Below are 16,141 nucleotides of genomic sequence, written 5' to 3'. Positions count from 1 at the left end.
ACTTCAGAAGCAGTATTTTCAAGGCAGATATAATCTTGTGGGATACATACTTTGAAAATAGTTTATAATGTTTATAAGATGTTACTAGCCATTGGGAAAGCCTAATCAGAAGTTTTCCCACCCTGGGTTGTGTTTAAGAGGTTAACTGTGCAATGACGAAAAAAAGAAGAAGAAGAAAAATGTGTTAGTATTTACAGATGGAGTTCATTTGTAGCAGCCATTTTTTATAGATTCAGAAACTCTAGCAAAAGCTAGGAATCCAGCGATCCAAACTGCACAGCTGTCAGTTTGGTGTTAAACTAACACTTGTTCTTGTGAGCATAAGAGTGTGTATCTGATGCTGGATCTTTGCAGTCATGGTCATATGCCATGCATCACTCACATAGGTAGGTAGATAGATAACCATATAATAGGTTAGAAACAGTCAACTTTTAAATATGTATTTCAAAGACTGTATTTTAAAATGTCCACATAACATTGATAAGTTCATTTAGTTGATTGTAAAGTGTTTAAGAGGTAAAGTAATTTAAGGCTTTAAATAAAATGGTTCATATTCCATGTATGTAGTCAGTATGCCTGCCTGTCTTAGTTAAGGTTTTATTGTGGTGAAGAGACACCATGCTCTCTTCAACTCTTACAAAGGAAAGCATTGGATTGGTGCTGACTTACCATACAGATTTAGTCCATTACCATTATGGCGAGAAGCATGGCAGCACATAGGAAGACATGGTACTAGAGAGGTAGCTAAGAGTCCTACATCTTGATCTCCAGGTAGCAGGAAAACAACTGTGAGCCTCTGAGCCTTGGCTTGAGCATCTGTGAAACTGCAAGTCCTGCACCCACAGTGACACACTTCCTCCAACAAGGCCATAACCACTCCAACAAGGCCACACCCACTCCAACAAAGCCACACCTCATAATAGTGCTACTCCCTGTGAGCCAAGCATTCACATACATGAGCCTATGGGGGCCATTCCTTTTCAAACCACCACACTGCCTCCCTTTCTCTTCTGTCCTGTTATCCTCTTAATTACATTACATGATGATTCCAGGTACTTCCTTTAACATTCTCATAACCTCTCTTCAGAAAAATATTTAACATTCATTATTCTTTCCAGTTTAAACAAAGACATCAGTAATATTTAGTGCCAGAAATACAGATTGGGGCATTCATTCTTCTAAGAGTTCCCTTGACTTTAAAATTCATGGTGAATACTTGTCTTTGGTAAGATCGTCTTGGATCTTTGTACTTCAGGCTTATTTTGGAGCTAAGTGAGATATACTTGGGATCTTTGATGTTGCTGTAGACCCAGAGGATCCTAGGTGACCTGTTTGGATTTTGAGGCCAACTAGATTGAATCTACTTAAGTTATTACAGGTCAGTGTCTATTGTGAGTGATTTATAATATACTGCAGTCCAACTAAATTAAGGAGAAAATGATAGGGAATTCTGGGTGTTCAGTACAGGGAGATATATTTAAGTAGTCATTATTTTTATAAAGGAAGAAGGGAGGATCTTCTAAGTCACCAGTCTTAGTGAGTCTGAGTGTGTCTTGTGTGTCCTTCATGCTGACACGTGGGAGAGCTAACAGACACAGTGCTGCACTGGAGGTGATGGAATCCTGCTAACACTCAGCACCCACTGGTGGTGATGTGTGTATCCTATCCCTTATCCCCACCCGCAGTTTTCTCTACAGTGGAAATACCAGCCAGAATGAAAGACGAAGAGTGGTGATTTTAAAATGTAGCCAACAGAAGGAGCTGTGGTGAATTAGTTTAAGCTTTGCTCTGCCTTCTTAGATTCCTGACGTTTCTCTTATACTCTGGATACTTTCCTAGTGGGAATGAAATATAAAACCTTGTTCAATTCTCTTATATTTTATATTAAAACCACCATAAACCCTTCATTTATATAGCGTCCTTTGACAATTTGGCTTTCCCTTCATGCAGTGTATTCCATATTAAATAAATTTGTATTGATGTCTCTTTAATACACACAAATTTGTATGCTGCACAGAAATTCCATGGCTCCAGTTGAGTAAATGATGAGAATATGCTTGTATTGTATTTAAAAAAAAAGATTTTTCAAAAGTGTAGAATTGGATCCCAAGAGGTACACAGTCCCCTCTTCCTTTACCCTCCCATTACAGTAATTTACAACAACTTGAGAAGTGCAGCCTGTGCTAGGTAGCTAGAAGTATCATTTAAAAACCGTACATATTGTTCTCTAAAAACACCATGTCCTTTGGATCTGGAAAGACAGAGAAGCAAGAATGCCTTTCCTCTCTGTTGTCTTCCTTTAGAATCCACTTCAGCCCTCTTACCTAAAACCACGGGGATGTGAGCCCTGACTTCTCAGCTGCAGGGCAGTCCTCAGGTATTACTATACATTCCTTCACAGTGAATTAAAGACGCACTGAGACGCAAGTTGTGGACTCCTATTTAAGTCTCCATCTTTTTTCTAGAAACAAACCATTTTAACAAATCCACTATTCTGCAGAATGAGTAATTTGTGTTCTCAAAAATGTGGACAAATAAATATTGAGAAAGTTGTCTTTCTCACAAAAGATACAAGTGTATAGGAGCTAAAGAGGGAAAACAGTATTGTCAGTATGCTACATTACAAGGTTTGTGGGATTTACGAACCCATTCACGTTACCCTTGACTGTTACATACAGCCAGTTGGGGGCTGAAATAGTTGGTTCAGCCCTTAAGACATTTGTTGCTCTTATAGAGGACTGGGGGTTCAGTTCTTAGAACTCCCAGGGAATCTGATTCCCTCTTCTGACCTCTGCTGTGCCAGACATACATATTATACACATATGAACATACAGGGAAAACCCACACACACACATAAAAGGAAGTGTATCTTAATAATTATAAAATAGCTAGTGCAACCTAATTCATTGATAAAGCACTTCATGGTTTAAGTGGGAAAGGAAATAGAGGCTTATGTTTAGATGTGTGCTGTGTATTTCAAAGAAGAAATGCCAGATAAAAAGCTAAAGGAAGTGATACCATTGTAGACTGAGAATTAAATCCAGAGATTTGGTTGGGAAAAGAGAAGAAGCTTAAATCCTGCATGGAGGCAAGGTTAACTAGCAGGTCATTAAGAAAGAAGTGGGGTCTAAATACTGTTTCTGTTTTGTAGGGTAGTGATTATCTGCCTTGTCTTCAGGTTCTTTTCAAACTATAGCTATACTGACTATAAAGGATTTTCTTATTTCGGTCATGAATGGAGAACATTCTACTTCCAATATACTGCTGCCTTATCTCTTACTTCTGCCTTGTGTCCTGGCCTTGCTTTAGGTCATTTGTGGTAGTGTGGAGCTCCCACCTCCTTACTGAGTTCACCCCTGCAGCATCAGAAAGCCCAGTCCAGCCTTCTCGATTCTCTGATTCCTCATAACTTTAGGCAAGTTGCCCATGGAGTGCATGTTATGACAAGAGTGATCACATGTCCTGACTTTCTATGACTTCTGAATAGTTATTAACTGTTTATTCCATTATTGTCAGAGCAGTCCCCCTTTACATGCAAACCATCAAGGTCATATACTGTTCTTAATCTTCTTCTGCCTGCTCTTTCAATAAGCAGACTTAGTTCTTGTCTTGCCTCCCAAGATTAAGAGTCCCTGAGGGGGTGTAGTTACTCGAACTATCTCTTTACCAAGTTGTTCTGCTTCCTCCACCGTGTGTGTGTGTGTGTGTGTGTGTGTGTGTGTGTGTACAGTTAGGTGATGAATTTAAAGTTCAACGTGTAACTAAGGTAGATTGGGGATAGCTGGTCAGACCAGTATAGTTGTCTTGAGTGTTTCCAGCTCCCACTATTGAGCAGCTGATATCTTTTATTTAAATTACTGTCAAATACTCTCTTTTGTCCTGGTAGCAGATAATCCAGAGGTCAGATAGGTAATGGCAATGTCTGTATAATTTTACAAAGTGGTGGAAGTCATTTAACTTCTTTGTGGAGAGACATAGAGCAGAATCCCCAGTGGCCCTGTTTGTTATCCCTGTGTTACACTGCTTAATAAGTTAGCTGTGTATGGTGCGGTTGTCTAGCTTCTACCTTACCTTTAAGGGACATGCATCTATGCTCAATTTTCTGATCTAATCAGACTTCCTAATTGATGGCAGAGAAGCCACGTTTGTTTCTCCATCTTTATCCCCCTGCTAGTTTCTTTCCCTCTCCACAATCCACGCAGGTTTTTTTTTGTCTTCTTTGTTAAGCAAATGTCAATCTCAGATCTTCTTTCTCCCATGGAATTTTCTCGTTGTCCATATAGTCTACAGTCATTCACCATCACGTAACTACTTTAGTATCCATTTAGTCAAATTGTGTATATCACAGCAATTTCTAGTTTCCTGTGGGGCGATGAGCTGTGAGAGGCAGCCCACCATTCCACAGTTTCCGATTCATTATGATAAATAGCATGCATTTAAATTACTTGAGGATGGTTTTTTTTGAGAGTCAGAAAGATGGCTTACCAAGTTAAGGCACTTGCCACCAAAGCTGGATGGGCTGAGTTTGACCCCAGGAACCTACCACATGGTAGAAGAAAAGAGCCAACTCCATAGATGGTTCTTTGGGCTCTGAACATACACACACAACAAACAAACAAATGTAAAGAAAACCTTTTTTTGTTTGTTTTGTTTTGTTTTGTTTTGTTTGGCTTTTGTTTTTTTGAGACTGGGTCTCTCTGTGTAGTCTTAGTCATCCTACAACTTGAACTTGGTCTGTAGGCCAGGCTGTTCTAAAACTAAGAGAGATCCACTTGCCTCTGCTTCCCGAGAGCTGATATAAAAAAAAGTTTGTTGCCAAGTTTTTGACATAGTAATTTAATATTCAACAGCTAAATGTTAAATATATACATAGGTTATGTGAGAACCTCAGTCATTGTAACGGCTGCCCAGAAAATAGTATCCAGCCAAGGCAGCCATTGCATGCTGGGTTTGTTAGACCGTGCTCTGGTATGAATGAATACTGCTGTTCATCTTGCTAACGGAGGAAACGGAAAGTTGGGTTTGAGGCCCTTTAGCCATCAGAGGAATCATTTTACACTAAGTTATACTCTTGGCTGAAACTAAACCAAAACACCTCAGTTTGTTTTTCAAAGCTCTTGATAACCTTGCGCGTTCCATGACCCTTTAGTATGGCAGCTTTGTCCACTTCAGCACTCTTTTAGTACATTCCTGAAACGCCTTCAGAGAGACCCACAGAGCAAAAGACAAACAGTGCTGTGAGACTTCCCTTGCAGACCCCATACCTACTTCTTTTCATCTCATAACATTCACATGTGTTCTAGAAAACATAAAGCCATATTTGGCATATCTGTTAGTTCCTAAGATTGCCTCTGATCTATGTCATCGCTTTTGAGAAACCAGATTTTGTGTTTTTCAACACTCTCTGCCTTGAACACTGTTCTAACCAGTTACTGCTTACTTGCCTCGTGAGTGTGTACACCATCACTGCTGAGTTTCTCTGCCTCTTTGTTAGTACCAACATCATAATCTCCTCTCCTTTTCTGATACTCAGTCTCCTTAGTGAAGAACTTCCTTATTTTTCTGTCTTCCAGGCTGTGTATTTTTATTTCATTTCTGAAAATTAAACATATGAAGATGTAGTTCTTAACAGTAGGAGCATGGCTTGATAATACAGCATATGTAAGGCCCAGACTTGATACCCAACATGAGACATGCACATGCACACACACCCACCACCACCGCCATCCACCATTACTCCTGGGAGTGATTAATCGGTATATTAGAGGAGTTTTTTTTTTAATTATTTAAGGGGGGGGTCAAAGGATGGGATTGGGAATAGATTGAAGAAGACAATTTTTTTAAATTTATCATTGTTGTTTTAAATACTATGTATTCTTTATCACCAGTGTTATACTGGGTCCCACAAAGGATACAAAATAAAATATGCAGTTCTTGCCTTTGAAGAACATAGTTAAAGCAAGTATTAAGTAATATAAATTGTGTGTGGTAAATGATCAAAGCTGTTTAACATCTACCATGTGTCAAAAGCCAGACCTTTAGGGAAGGCAGCAAAAGAAATCTCCTTAAAGATGACATAGGACAAGGGCTGATGAAGTAGAATTAAGATTTGCTTAAGGGGGACTCGTGAGGTGGCTCAGCCAGTAAAGGCTCTTACCACTAGGCCTGGGCGGCCTGAATTTGATCCCTGGAACCCACATAGTGGAAGAAAATAACTGGGTCACATGAGTTGTCCTCTGACCTCCAAGCATATAAACACAAATGAATTTTAAAAGGTGAAAGAAAGAAAAAGAAAGACAGACATAAAGACATGATTTGCTGAGGTATAGAAGAAAAGGCTAAGCAGACATCTTAAGATGGGAGAGATGGATGGAAAGGAAATGTGTATTCTGAGGAAAGCCAGCCTGATTGTCATAGCTGTGTTGTAAAACCATGAAAAGTTAAACTAGGTTAGTGTCATTTGGTAATGCATGCTTATGTGTAGGTTTGTAGTAATGTTTCATCAGTGGGGATAGGAGGAGGAATCACATTGTGTAGGGAAATGTCACTTTCTGTAACTGTTTCTTTACATGCCATTTAATTAGGGCAGTTGAAATTCACTAAGTGCTAGGGTGAGCTTCCACGTGTCTACAAAAAGGATCTTTGTGCTTCTTGTTCTCAGTCTTCTTTATCTGACTTTTCTAACCCTCAGAAGTTAGAAAACTGTGTCTTTCTTCATTAAGCTTGAGCTAGGTTTGTGATCCATTCTGTATGACAGTGCCTTCAGACATAGCAATTTTACTTGGCTTGTAAGTTCTCTGAAAGTTGGTTTTCAGTGGCTTCTTAGGGGGGAAAATTAATAATTTATAGTTGTCTTAGTTAGGGCTTTATTGCTGTGAAGAGACACCATGAGAACTCTTATAAAGGAAAACATTTAATTGGGACTGGCTTAGTTTCAGAACTTGAGTCCATTATCATCATGGCAGGAAGCATGGTGGCACACAGGCCGACTTGGTGCTGGGGAGGTAGTTGAGAGTTCTATATCTGAATTCACAGGCAGAAGGAAAAGACTGAGCTGTGCTAGCTTGCTTGAGCATCTGAGACCTCAAAGCCTGCCCCCACAAGGACACACTTTCTCCAACAAAACCACACCTACTCCAGCAAGGCCACACTTCCTAATAGTGCCACTCCCTATGGGAGCAACTTTTGTTTAAACCACCAACCACAGTAGTAGGTTGGATTGCCTTATATTTCAGTGTATCACTAGATGAATGTATGGAAGCATGCAAAACACCAATAAAGGAAATTTTAAAAAATATGAATTACTTAATTATTGTTATCTACTTAGCCACTTAGTTGGTTTCTTTTTGTTGTTGTTAACTAACATAACTATACCCAGACCCATGATACTGTCTCACTGTAATCTTACCTTTAGGTTTATTAATGCAGATAGCTTTGGATTACTTGAGAGCCAGTATTGGTGTTGCTCTTTAATAGTCATGGTTTACCAGTTTTTAGAACTGGGGGATTATATTTTTGCCTATGACCAAAAATTGTGTCAGTTTCATAAGATTGTTATGGAAAGTAATAGGAGTAGCTGTTTGGAACAAACACATGACGTGTTCGTTGCTCTACTAGGTTAATTTCCACTATCAATAATTATAAAAAGTGGGCATTGTTCTATTGCTTTGGCTGGGTGCATAATACAGCAGCATTGGTGAGAGCTGACCGAGCGAGAAACAGCTGTAACCCCAGGTCTTGAAGTGTATGTGATTATTCCTCAACAGCCATTGGGAAGGACCTCAGGGTCAGCCACAGCACCTAGCTCCAGGACGGATTTTCATAGCCAGTCTTAGAAATTTGTCTCTGTTACCTCAGTTACCCAAATGCAAATTTATTTTGAATAATACTTAAGGATTTGTTTGCATTTGTTCAGTACCACAGAGACTTTTGGGGGAACATTAATTTTATAATAGCATTTCCCCGTCTTATGGGCTAGTAATTGTGATGTGTCTATTGGCTTGAATTTAAGAAACTTTGTTGCTGCATAGGTGAGGTAGTATTTGAAGCACTCAAAAGTTCATGTCAGTGTTTCGGTTCATTTGATTTTTTTTTCTTTTCTTTTTATTTTCTTTTTATTTCACTTTTTTCTCTTCTTTTTCTTTATTGCTTTGTTTCAGTTTGTTTTATTTTATTCTTTTTTTTACTTTAGCTTTTAAAGGGGTGTCTGTGGCCTTGCTGCATACTTGCCTGGCCATATTTAGTCTGCATACTAATCGTTAGTTGGCCCAGTTGAATCTTTCTTTATGCTGTTAGTTCTTTCTGTATGGTTTTCTGGTTTTGTCCACCTGGTTGTGTTTTAGCATTTTAATTCTGACAGGGCCGGATTTTAATCCCGTGTACTAAATTTTAGTCTGCAGACTAAAAGTAATCCGCGGATTATTTATTTCTTTGCAAAATTCCCCCACTGGAAACTATCTAAAAGAATGTTACAGTCTCTTAGCTTAGTCAAGGGCGTTCACAGATACTGGTGAGTTCTGCCAACGTTGTGCTCTCAATACCTAGACATAATAGGCCCTGCTCACTCCTTTGCATATTTGCCCCGTTTTGCCTAGGTGTTGGTGTGCATTATTCTGCATGTCACCTGTAACTGTGACTGTCCCTTAGTTGTTTTGTTTATTGTATACATTTTTGTTTAGCTTTTGGTGGGTGAATTGGGCATATTCGCAGATGAAGCTGTGTTGAATTTGTAATCAAAGATAAAGGATTTTTTTCAGTGAGTTTTTGCAAAAAGGACAGGATGCTCTATATTTATTATTTTTTCTAAGTCATGGGTGCAAGGGTATGAGGGGGCAAAGCCCACAGTAGAAAAAAGTAAGTTTATACCCGCACTCCAGAGGTGATATGTCAGTTTCCTGAAGAGTCCTCACACAGTGAGACTGTCAGTAAATATCTTCTAGCAGGGAAGTCAATCCAAAAAAGGAGAATAATCCGCGGTGGCCTGATTCTTTCTTAGCTCACATAAATTAAACTATCTGGCTTGAAATTTACAGTAATATAAATTAAATATACTTAATATTTCTCTCATGACCAATAATTTAGCAAAAAAAAATGTTTATACTGTGTAACTGAGACAAAATAATTGTGAAATTTTAGCATATTGGGGACGTACATTTTTAAAAGCAGGCCAATATGCCCCGCCTAGCCATGTCTGTGATGATGAATCCAGGTCATGGAAGACCACTTTACTTTGAGAACTTTACTTCTAGATTTCATTTTGATTTTAACTTATTTTGGTTTTGTATTTTTTTAATGAACACACTGGCATTGGAACATAATAAATTAAACAAGAAATGTTTCTTTACTGTGCCTCACCATTGCACAAATTTTAAAAAAAAGCATTTTTGCATACACTTGTGGTAAAATAATTTTTAAAATTTGGACTTGCTACTGTGGAGACGAATGCTTACGTTTATAACTGTATAAACATTTTCTATGTCCCCTACACCATGGATTTCTTATAACATTGGATATATTTTTCCTTGCTGGACTATTCTCTTTTGCATTGACTTCCCTTGTTTGGATTATTTCACTGCATTATCACCTTTAGGACTCATCAGGAACAGGACATTTCACCCCAGGAGTACGGGTATGTACTTTTTTTTTTTTTTTAACTTTAGGTCAGTTTTATAACACTAGGGAAAATGTTTCTTGGAAAGGCTGAGAACTGTTGGTTCTTGAAATATGCTAATGAAAACATTTCAGAATTTGGTTTCTGGTTTTTGTACTGTATGATACAGATTTTCATGTAGTATAGTTCGCTTGTCAGTATCCATTGACATCTAGATGGAAATTTATGAATTTTAATTATTCTTACATGCAGCTGAAGGTTCTGTATTTTATTTCAGTGGTTAAGGAACAATGTAGAAGCAGAAGCTTGACCAGAGACCATATTTCAGTAGCTGTTGGCTCCCTTTCTTTACAACAGCTAGTGTCTAGTCAGGATTGTTCATTTTGGAAGGTGCATGCTACCGTGCCCCATACTATGGTCAGACTAGGTTTTGATTCACATAACTTTCCACTTAACCTTTATCCAGAGTACTGAACTAAGACTGTTCTCATGAGGACTTTCTTAAGGATTTAAAGTGAATGAGTATGTTTTTAAAAGGCAGATCTTTAAAAAATCTGACTTTTGGTATAGATTATTTTTTAACTCTGGTACCTCAAGTTAGAATTTCTTCACAAAGCAAGCTAATATTTTTTGCCTTAGTACCCAAATGATAAGTGGTTCCTTGTAGCCAGTAAGATACCAAAAAAGATACCAGGAATGGATTTTTTAAATAATGCAAAATAAAATCATAACTCCAACTTATTAAGACTTTTAACAGAAAACCTTCATAACTATAGCATGGTTTAGGTTACTTGTTTTGTTTTATGTTTGAGACAGAGCCTCACTGTATGTCCTACTGGCTTCATATTCACTGTGTAGCCCAGGCTGACCTCAATTTCATAGCTATCTGCCTGCCTCTGCCTCCCAAGTGCTGGGGTTAAAGCTGCACATCATCATGCCCAGTCCAGCATGAACTAGGAGGTTTAAATAACTTACTATGTCCTCAGTGCTTGAATTTTAGCAGGAGTTATATTTACATTCAAGCACTATTTTAAGTATATAATACCATAATTGATACTAAGACATTTTAAATTAGTTAGCAAGTAAATCCATATATTGTCAGATAAATACAAACTGCCAATAATTTTAATATTTTTCTTATTGTTTTGAATCACAATCTCAGTATGTAGCTCAGGTTGTCCTAGAAGTCAACATGTAGACCAGGCTGGCCTTGAATTCATAAAGAACTACCTGGCTCTGCCTCCCAAGTGCTGATATTAAAAGTGTGTGCCACTATACCTGACTAACTTTGATGTTTTATGACAATTTCTACTGTTTTTGTTTTCTGCATTTTGGATTTGATTGGCATTTGGAAACAAGAGAGAGGGGGGGGTAACCAAAAATGGGTGGCAAAATGAAACATTTGAAATTGTGTAGCAGCTTTAAGATTTCCTTGGCTAAGGCAAATTACAGTACTCAAAAAATAAAGACAAGGAATTTTTGACTTTGCACAGGACTTTCTAAAATAACCAATAAACTGACCAAGCCTTAAAGTAAATTTTTAAGATCAAGTTATTAAGATCCTCTCAAGGCACTTTCTCAATTTCTGTGGGAAATAATCTATTTCCATAATAAGCAATAGTTCTTTAAAGGGAAAGGAAACAGCCCATCCATTTCCCAGTATTCTTTAGAAAGTGCTGGAGAGTCTCTTGAATATTAGTGAGCCCTGCAGTGATAAGGAGTTGTCCTGTGTGCAGCCCCAGTGCTTACTAGGAAACCCTGGCCTCCTGAGTCTAACATGTCCATTGCTGTTTGCATGCCTCCCTTGTCTCTCTTCACCAACTCTACCCTTGCACTGGTTATGCCTTCTTTCCATCAAAGGATATGGTTTATTTTCTTTAACACCAAAGGTTCTGTGTTCCATCTGCTCATGCTTCCATTTCCCCCTTCTGTTTTTAACGTTTAACTAGCTGTCTTTAGAATAAAGTCTGTGTATCATTATAAGACACAGTGAGTAAAAAGCTATGTGTTCTTTTAAGCAAATTAGATGAATTGTATTGCTTCAGTTTAGACTTCAGTTGACCTTTTTGAGATTAATGGCTCTTACTGAAAAACTAAGTTCTTCTTGCCCAATCTAAAACTATTGACTGAAAAAAAAATCCAAATGCAAATGATCTGTCTAACTATGTAGGAAGTGTAGGTACTCCAGAATCTTTGAATAATGAAAAGCTCCAAATCAAAATTATACGGAACCATTAGCATTTTTACAATTAAAACTACTTCTCTTTTCCCTATTTAAAAACACTGACAGTGCCATCCATTGTCATGAATTGTTCTGCCTAAAAGAATACCAGAGGCAATCTTGTGTTTACTGCCATAGCAGTAAAAACTTAAATTAAAAAAAAAAAATTCTTCTAGTTGTACTTGCCTCCAGATCTCAGCTTTTTTATGCCTGTAGTAGTGCATAGACATGCTTATTAATTAGGCTACTTTGTGCTTAAGAGGTAGGTTTTTCTCTGAGCTTTTCTTGCCTAGCTTTTGGTTAGCAAGCTGTTCGCCCCACTGTGGTATATATATCACATGCAGTTAACTCTTTTTATTCTAGAATTTGTAACCATGGTTTTATATGGTGAGAATTACTCAGTACTCAAAAGATTGTTTGACAAGGTTCTTACAACAGAGCTTAATTGTTCTTTCTTTCCACTGCTTTGTCCTCTCAGGTCTTCCGGCCCCGAACTCCACCAGAGGCAATTGCACTGTGTAGCCGTCTCCTGGAGTATACACCAACCGCCCGGCTAACACCACTGGAAGCTTGTGCACATTCATTTTTTGATGAATTGCGGGACCCAAATGTCAAGCTACCAAATGGGCGAGACACCCCTGCACTCTTCAACTTTACCACTCAAGGTAACTCTTATCTATTGAGTGAGATGTCCTTGGAAGTTTGCAGCATTTGAGTTTTGGTCCTCTCTCAGAGGCTGTTTGAGGGAGGGTTAGGAGGTATGGCCTTGCTGGAAAAGTATGTCACTGGGGGTAGCTTTTGAGTTTCCATGTCCTGTGTGCTTGCTCTCTGCTTCTTGTTTGTGGTTTGAGATCTCCCCAGCTGCTCCAACCACCTGCCACCTCCCCTCCACTATCATGGACTCTAGTTAATTTTTTGGAACCCTACACCCAAAATAAAGTCTTTTTCCCTATAAGTTGGTGTGGTCATGATATGTTATCACAGCAATATGCAAGTACCTAAGACTCTGATGAATGGATGTGAAATGACACTTTGTTAGTGATGATCTGTAGACAAACGTAAGTAATTAAGTACCTGTGGACGTTGAGAGCCTGTTCTTTACTATACCAATCACTGTGTGGTTTTGAACAGTAATGAGGGATGAAAGTTTGTGAGCAGTCCTAGGTTGTCCGTTTTTGTCAATTTGGGCACATGAGAAATATATAACAATTTTAGAGAGTTAGATTAATAAAGACTAAGTAATACTGTAACCCTTAGATTTGAATCTAAAAGGTAGACTATTAGTATTTCTTGCTTTCCAGCATTTGTAGCAGATTTTTAAAACCTAGAGATGAATTTTGCCTATTGTCTTAATTTTATTTGCTGTTGAGAGACGCTGTGACGATAGAACTCTTATAAAAGAAAGCACTTAATTGGGGCTTGCTTACAGTCTCAGAGGTTGAGTCCATCATGAAAGGGAGCATGGTAGCATGTGGCAGACATGGTGCTAGAGGAGTAAGTATCTGTGAGTTCTACATTCTGATCCACAGGCAGCAGGGAGAACGAGACAGAGGCCTGCCTTGGGCTTGTAGAACCTCAGAGTGACACATTTCCTCCAGCAAGGCCACACCTCTTTAACATTCTCAAGTAATTCTCACTCCTGATGAACTAAGCATTCCAATATATGAGCCTGTGGGGGGACATTCTTATTCAAACCACATCTGTATTTCTCTAAACTCAATTATCTTATTTTAAAAAGGGTTGGGGGAGAGACCAGAAGGTCTAAAAACTGCAGGAACTTAGGCAAGAGCAATAGGCAGAGAAATTCCCATCCCTTCTGGACTGGGCTCCATTGCTGCTGCTGAGTAAACAGTCAAGGGAGACTGGGTACACTCATTCATTGGTGGTTTCTGGTGAATCCAGAGAGAAGCATTGTCTTACTCCTCCTCTAATAGGATCTCCTCCCACCCCTACCAACTAAACACAAAATAAAACAGGAGAAGGAAGGGGTGAATGTACTGATTGAGTGGTGAGGATGAGTCAGGCTAGGAGATATACGGGAGGTTGGGGAGCCTTCTGTTCCTGAGAAAGAGACATTTCTTTAATGAATGTGGAGAGTGCATTCTAAAGCTACTACCCATGTTACTACAACCCCCATTTTCCAGGCTCTATAACTCAAATGTTTTCTTTGAATATTCTACCCTCCACTCATTAGTGTTCTGCTTAACATAGGGTAATCAGGATCCCAAACATTTCAGAGTTCTGGATCAGCTTTAAACAGAGTCAACAGTCTCAGGACATCTGAATACTCTTTTAAACATGGTTAAAACCGCCCTCAGCACAGATGGTAGTCACATGATGCTGACATTCTTAAGCCATACAAGCTGTTACTAGTGACTCAAATCTTACACGTTTATTTTATGCATCCCACCACATTCAGTTTAGAATAATCTAAATACATAGGAAAATGTCCATTTTCAAATAAAGGAAATGCCTTTTTGTTGGTTAGAGAAGGTTCCTCACCTCCTTAGCAGATTATATAAAGAGAGCAAACATCTGTTCTGATTACAAAGGTGAAAATAGTAGTAGAACATTAGAGCAGCTGCACAGATAGGCTGAATAACATTACCGACAAGTCAGAGTCCAGTTAACCTAGGAACAAGTTGTTTTCCGTGTATCCACCCATCCTGGAAGGAGCAGAGGAAAACTCAGCAGTTCAGGTGTTACTGAGAGGGCAACTGCAGTTTGGCAAAAGGCTAAGCTAAAATGTTGATGGACCTCTTTCTTAGTTCTCTTAACAAAGGAAAAATTATTGGCATCTAGCACCTCTTCAGTGTGCGCGCACGTGGCGCGCGCACACGCACACACGCACAAAGTGAAATACCACTTAAACTTTTTATTTAATTAGTTTTCAGAACCCAAACTTAAGTTACATTGTTTTCATGTGCTGTTTTGAAGTAATTCATTTGTTTACGCACTGGTAAAAATCTTCTATTATTACTAATGATGTAAAATTTTAAAGTTAACAATTCAATAGATGCCTGAGTTTAAAAAAAAAAACTAACATGAAATTCATGTAGAATAACTTTTTAAAAAATAAACAGTGTAATGCCATTCGTATATCCCTGGTGGTATGCAACTAAAACCTTCATCAGCTTCCAAAACATTTTCTTTGCTCCTGAAATCATGTCCCAATTAAGCACAAATTCCCCGTTAGTCTCTCTGCCCCTAGCAACAGCCAATTTGCTTTTTGTCTCCATGGATTTGCCCATTTGCAATATTTTATATAAATGGAACCCTGTAATGTGTGATCTGATTTCCTTCACCTAACCTATTTTCATCCATAGAACATGTATCAATACGTCATTCCTTCTTCTGGATGAACAGTATTCCATTGTGCAGCTGTGTACTGTGATTTACTCAGGCATTCATCTGTGGTGAACTATTGGGTACTGTTGCAGTGGTTTATATGCAGATGCTTGTTTGAATAATTGGGCACTGCTCGGTCACATGATAATTCTGTTTAGAGAAACTAACACAGTTTCCACAATGAACATCTTACATCGCTACAGTAGGTTAAAGAGTTCTAATTCCTCCATACCATGTCAGCACTTGCCTTTTGCTTTCAGTGGTCTTCCTGGTGGATGTGAAATGGTACCTTAACCTGTTTATCGAACTGTAATAAGTCAGAATTCAGTAAATGTTACAACCTGTTTGCTATGTCCTCCATAAGCCTTGGGAACTTGGATCCAATGAGAATGTTGAGAAATGAAGAAAGAACAGACCTGGATGGGATCTGGGGTCAGATGGTCTGGGCTCTTGGCTGGAACAGTTTCAGCACTCTTGAAGCTCAGCATGTATATTGTATAGCAGTGAACAGAAATGGGGTTATTGCATGCCCCTGCAGAAGGAGGTGGGGTTACTACCTACAGATAACAAGAAGGCAGCACGTATGGTATACAGCTGGAGCAAGCCGCCAGTGTGGCCAATCTTGGTAACGCCATCTCTATAGTAGAGCAGACAGCAGGTCACAGACACTCAGGGAGAGAAAGCACTGGTGGGCATTTTCTGCACATGCTATCAACATCTGGACATGGACCAGAAGGGAAAGAAAGCTTTGTCATTTTCCTGTGAGCCTCATCCTGAGGGATGGGAAATCTTTGCTATTCTTGAGGCTCTGTTGGGTCCTTGACATGGGCAGCTCATATCAGCAACACATCACTCAGGACTTGACACACTCAGGGCTTCCTTCACTCCTGCATCTGTTCTTTTATAAATTGTAACCATAAATGAGAGAGAGGGAGAGAGAGAGGGGGAGAGGGGGAGAGGGG

The 16,141-nt window shown here is 38.9% G+C and overlaps 1 protein-coding gene across 1 annotated transcript in view; it reads left to right on the top strand.

Annotated features, from left to right (window-relative positions):
* Gsk3b (glycogen synthase kinase 3 beta) overlaps window positions 1-16,141 on the top strand; it is a 136,355-nt gene that overhangs the window by 107,772 nt on the left and 12,442 nt on the right. Inside the window, exon 9 of the mRNA XM_028788194.1 lies at window positions 12,310-12,496. Within this exon, the coding sequence (XP_028644027.1) occupies window positions 12,310-12,496 (187 nt within the window). The remainder of the gene's footprint in view (window positions 1-12,309; window positions 12,497-16,141) is intronic.

The sequence above is a fragment of the Grammomys surdaster genome, unplaced genomic scaffold (genome assembly GCF_004785775.1).
Source record: "Grammomys surdaster isolate TR1022 unplaced genomic scaffold, NIH_TR_1.0 125704, whole genome shotgun sequence".
Lineage (NCBI taxonomy): Eukaryota > Metazoa > Chordata > Mammalia > Rodentia > Muridae > Grammomys > Grammomys surdaster.
The sequence above is the reverse complement of the archived record's forward strand: the minus strand, read 5'-3'. Positions and strand labels throughout refer to the sequence as shown.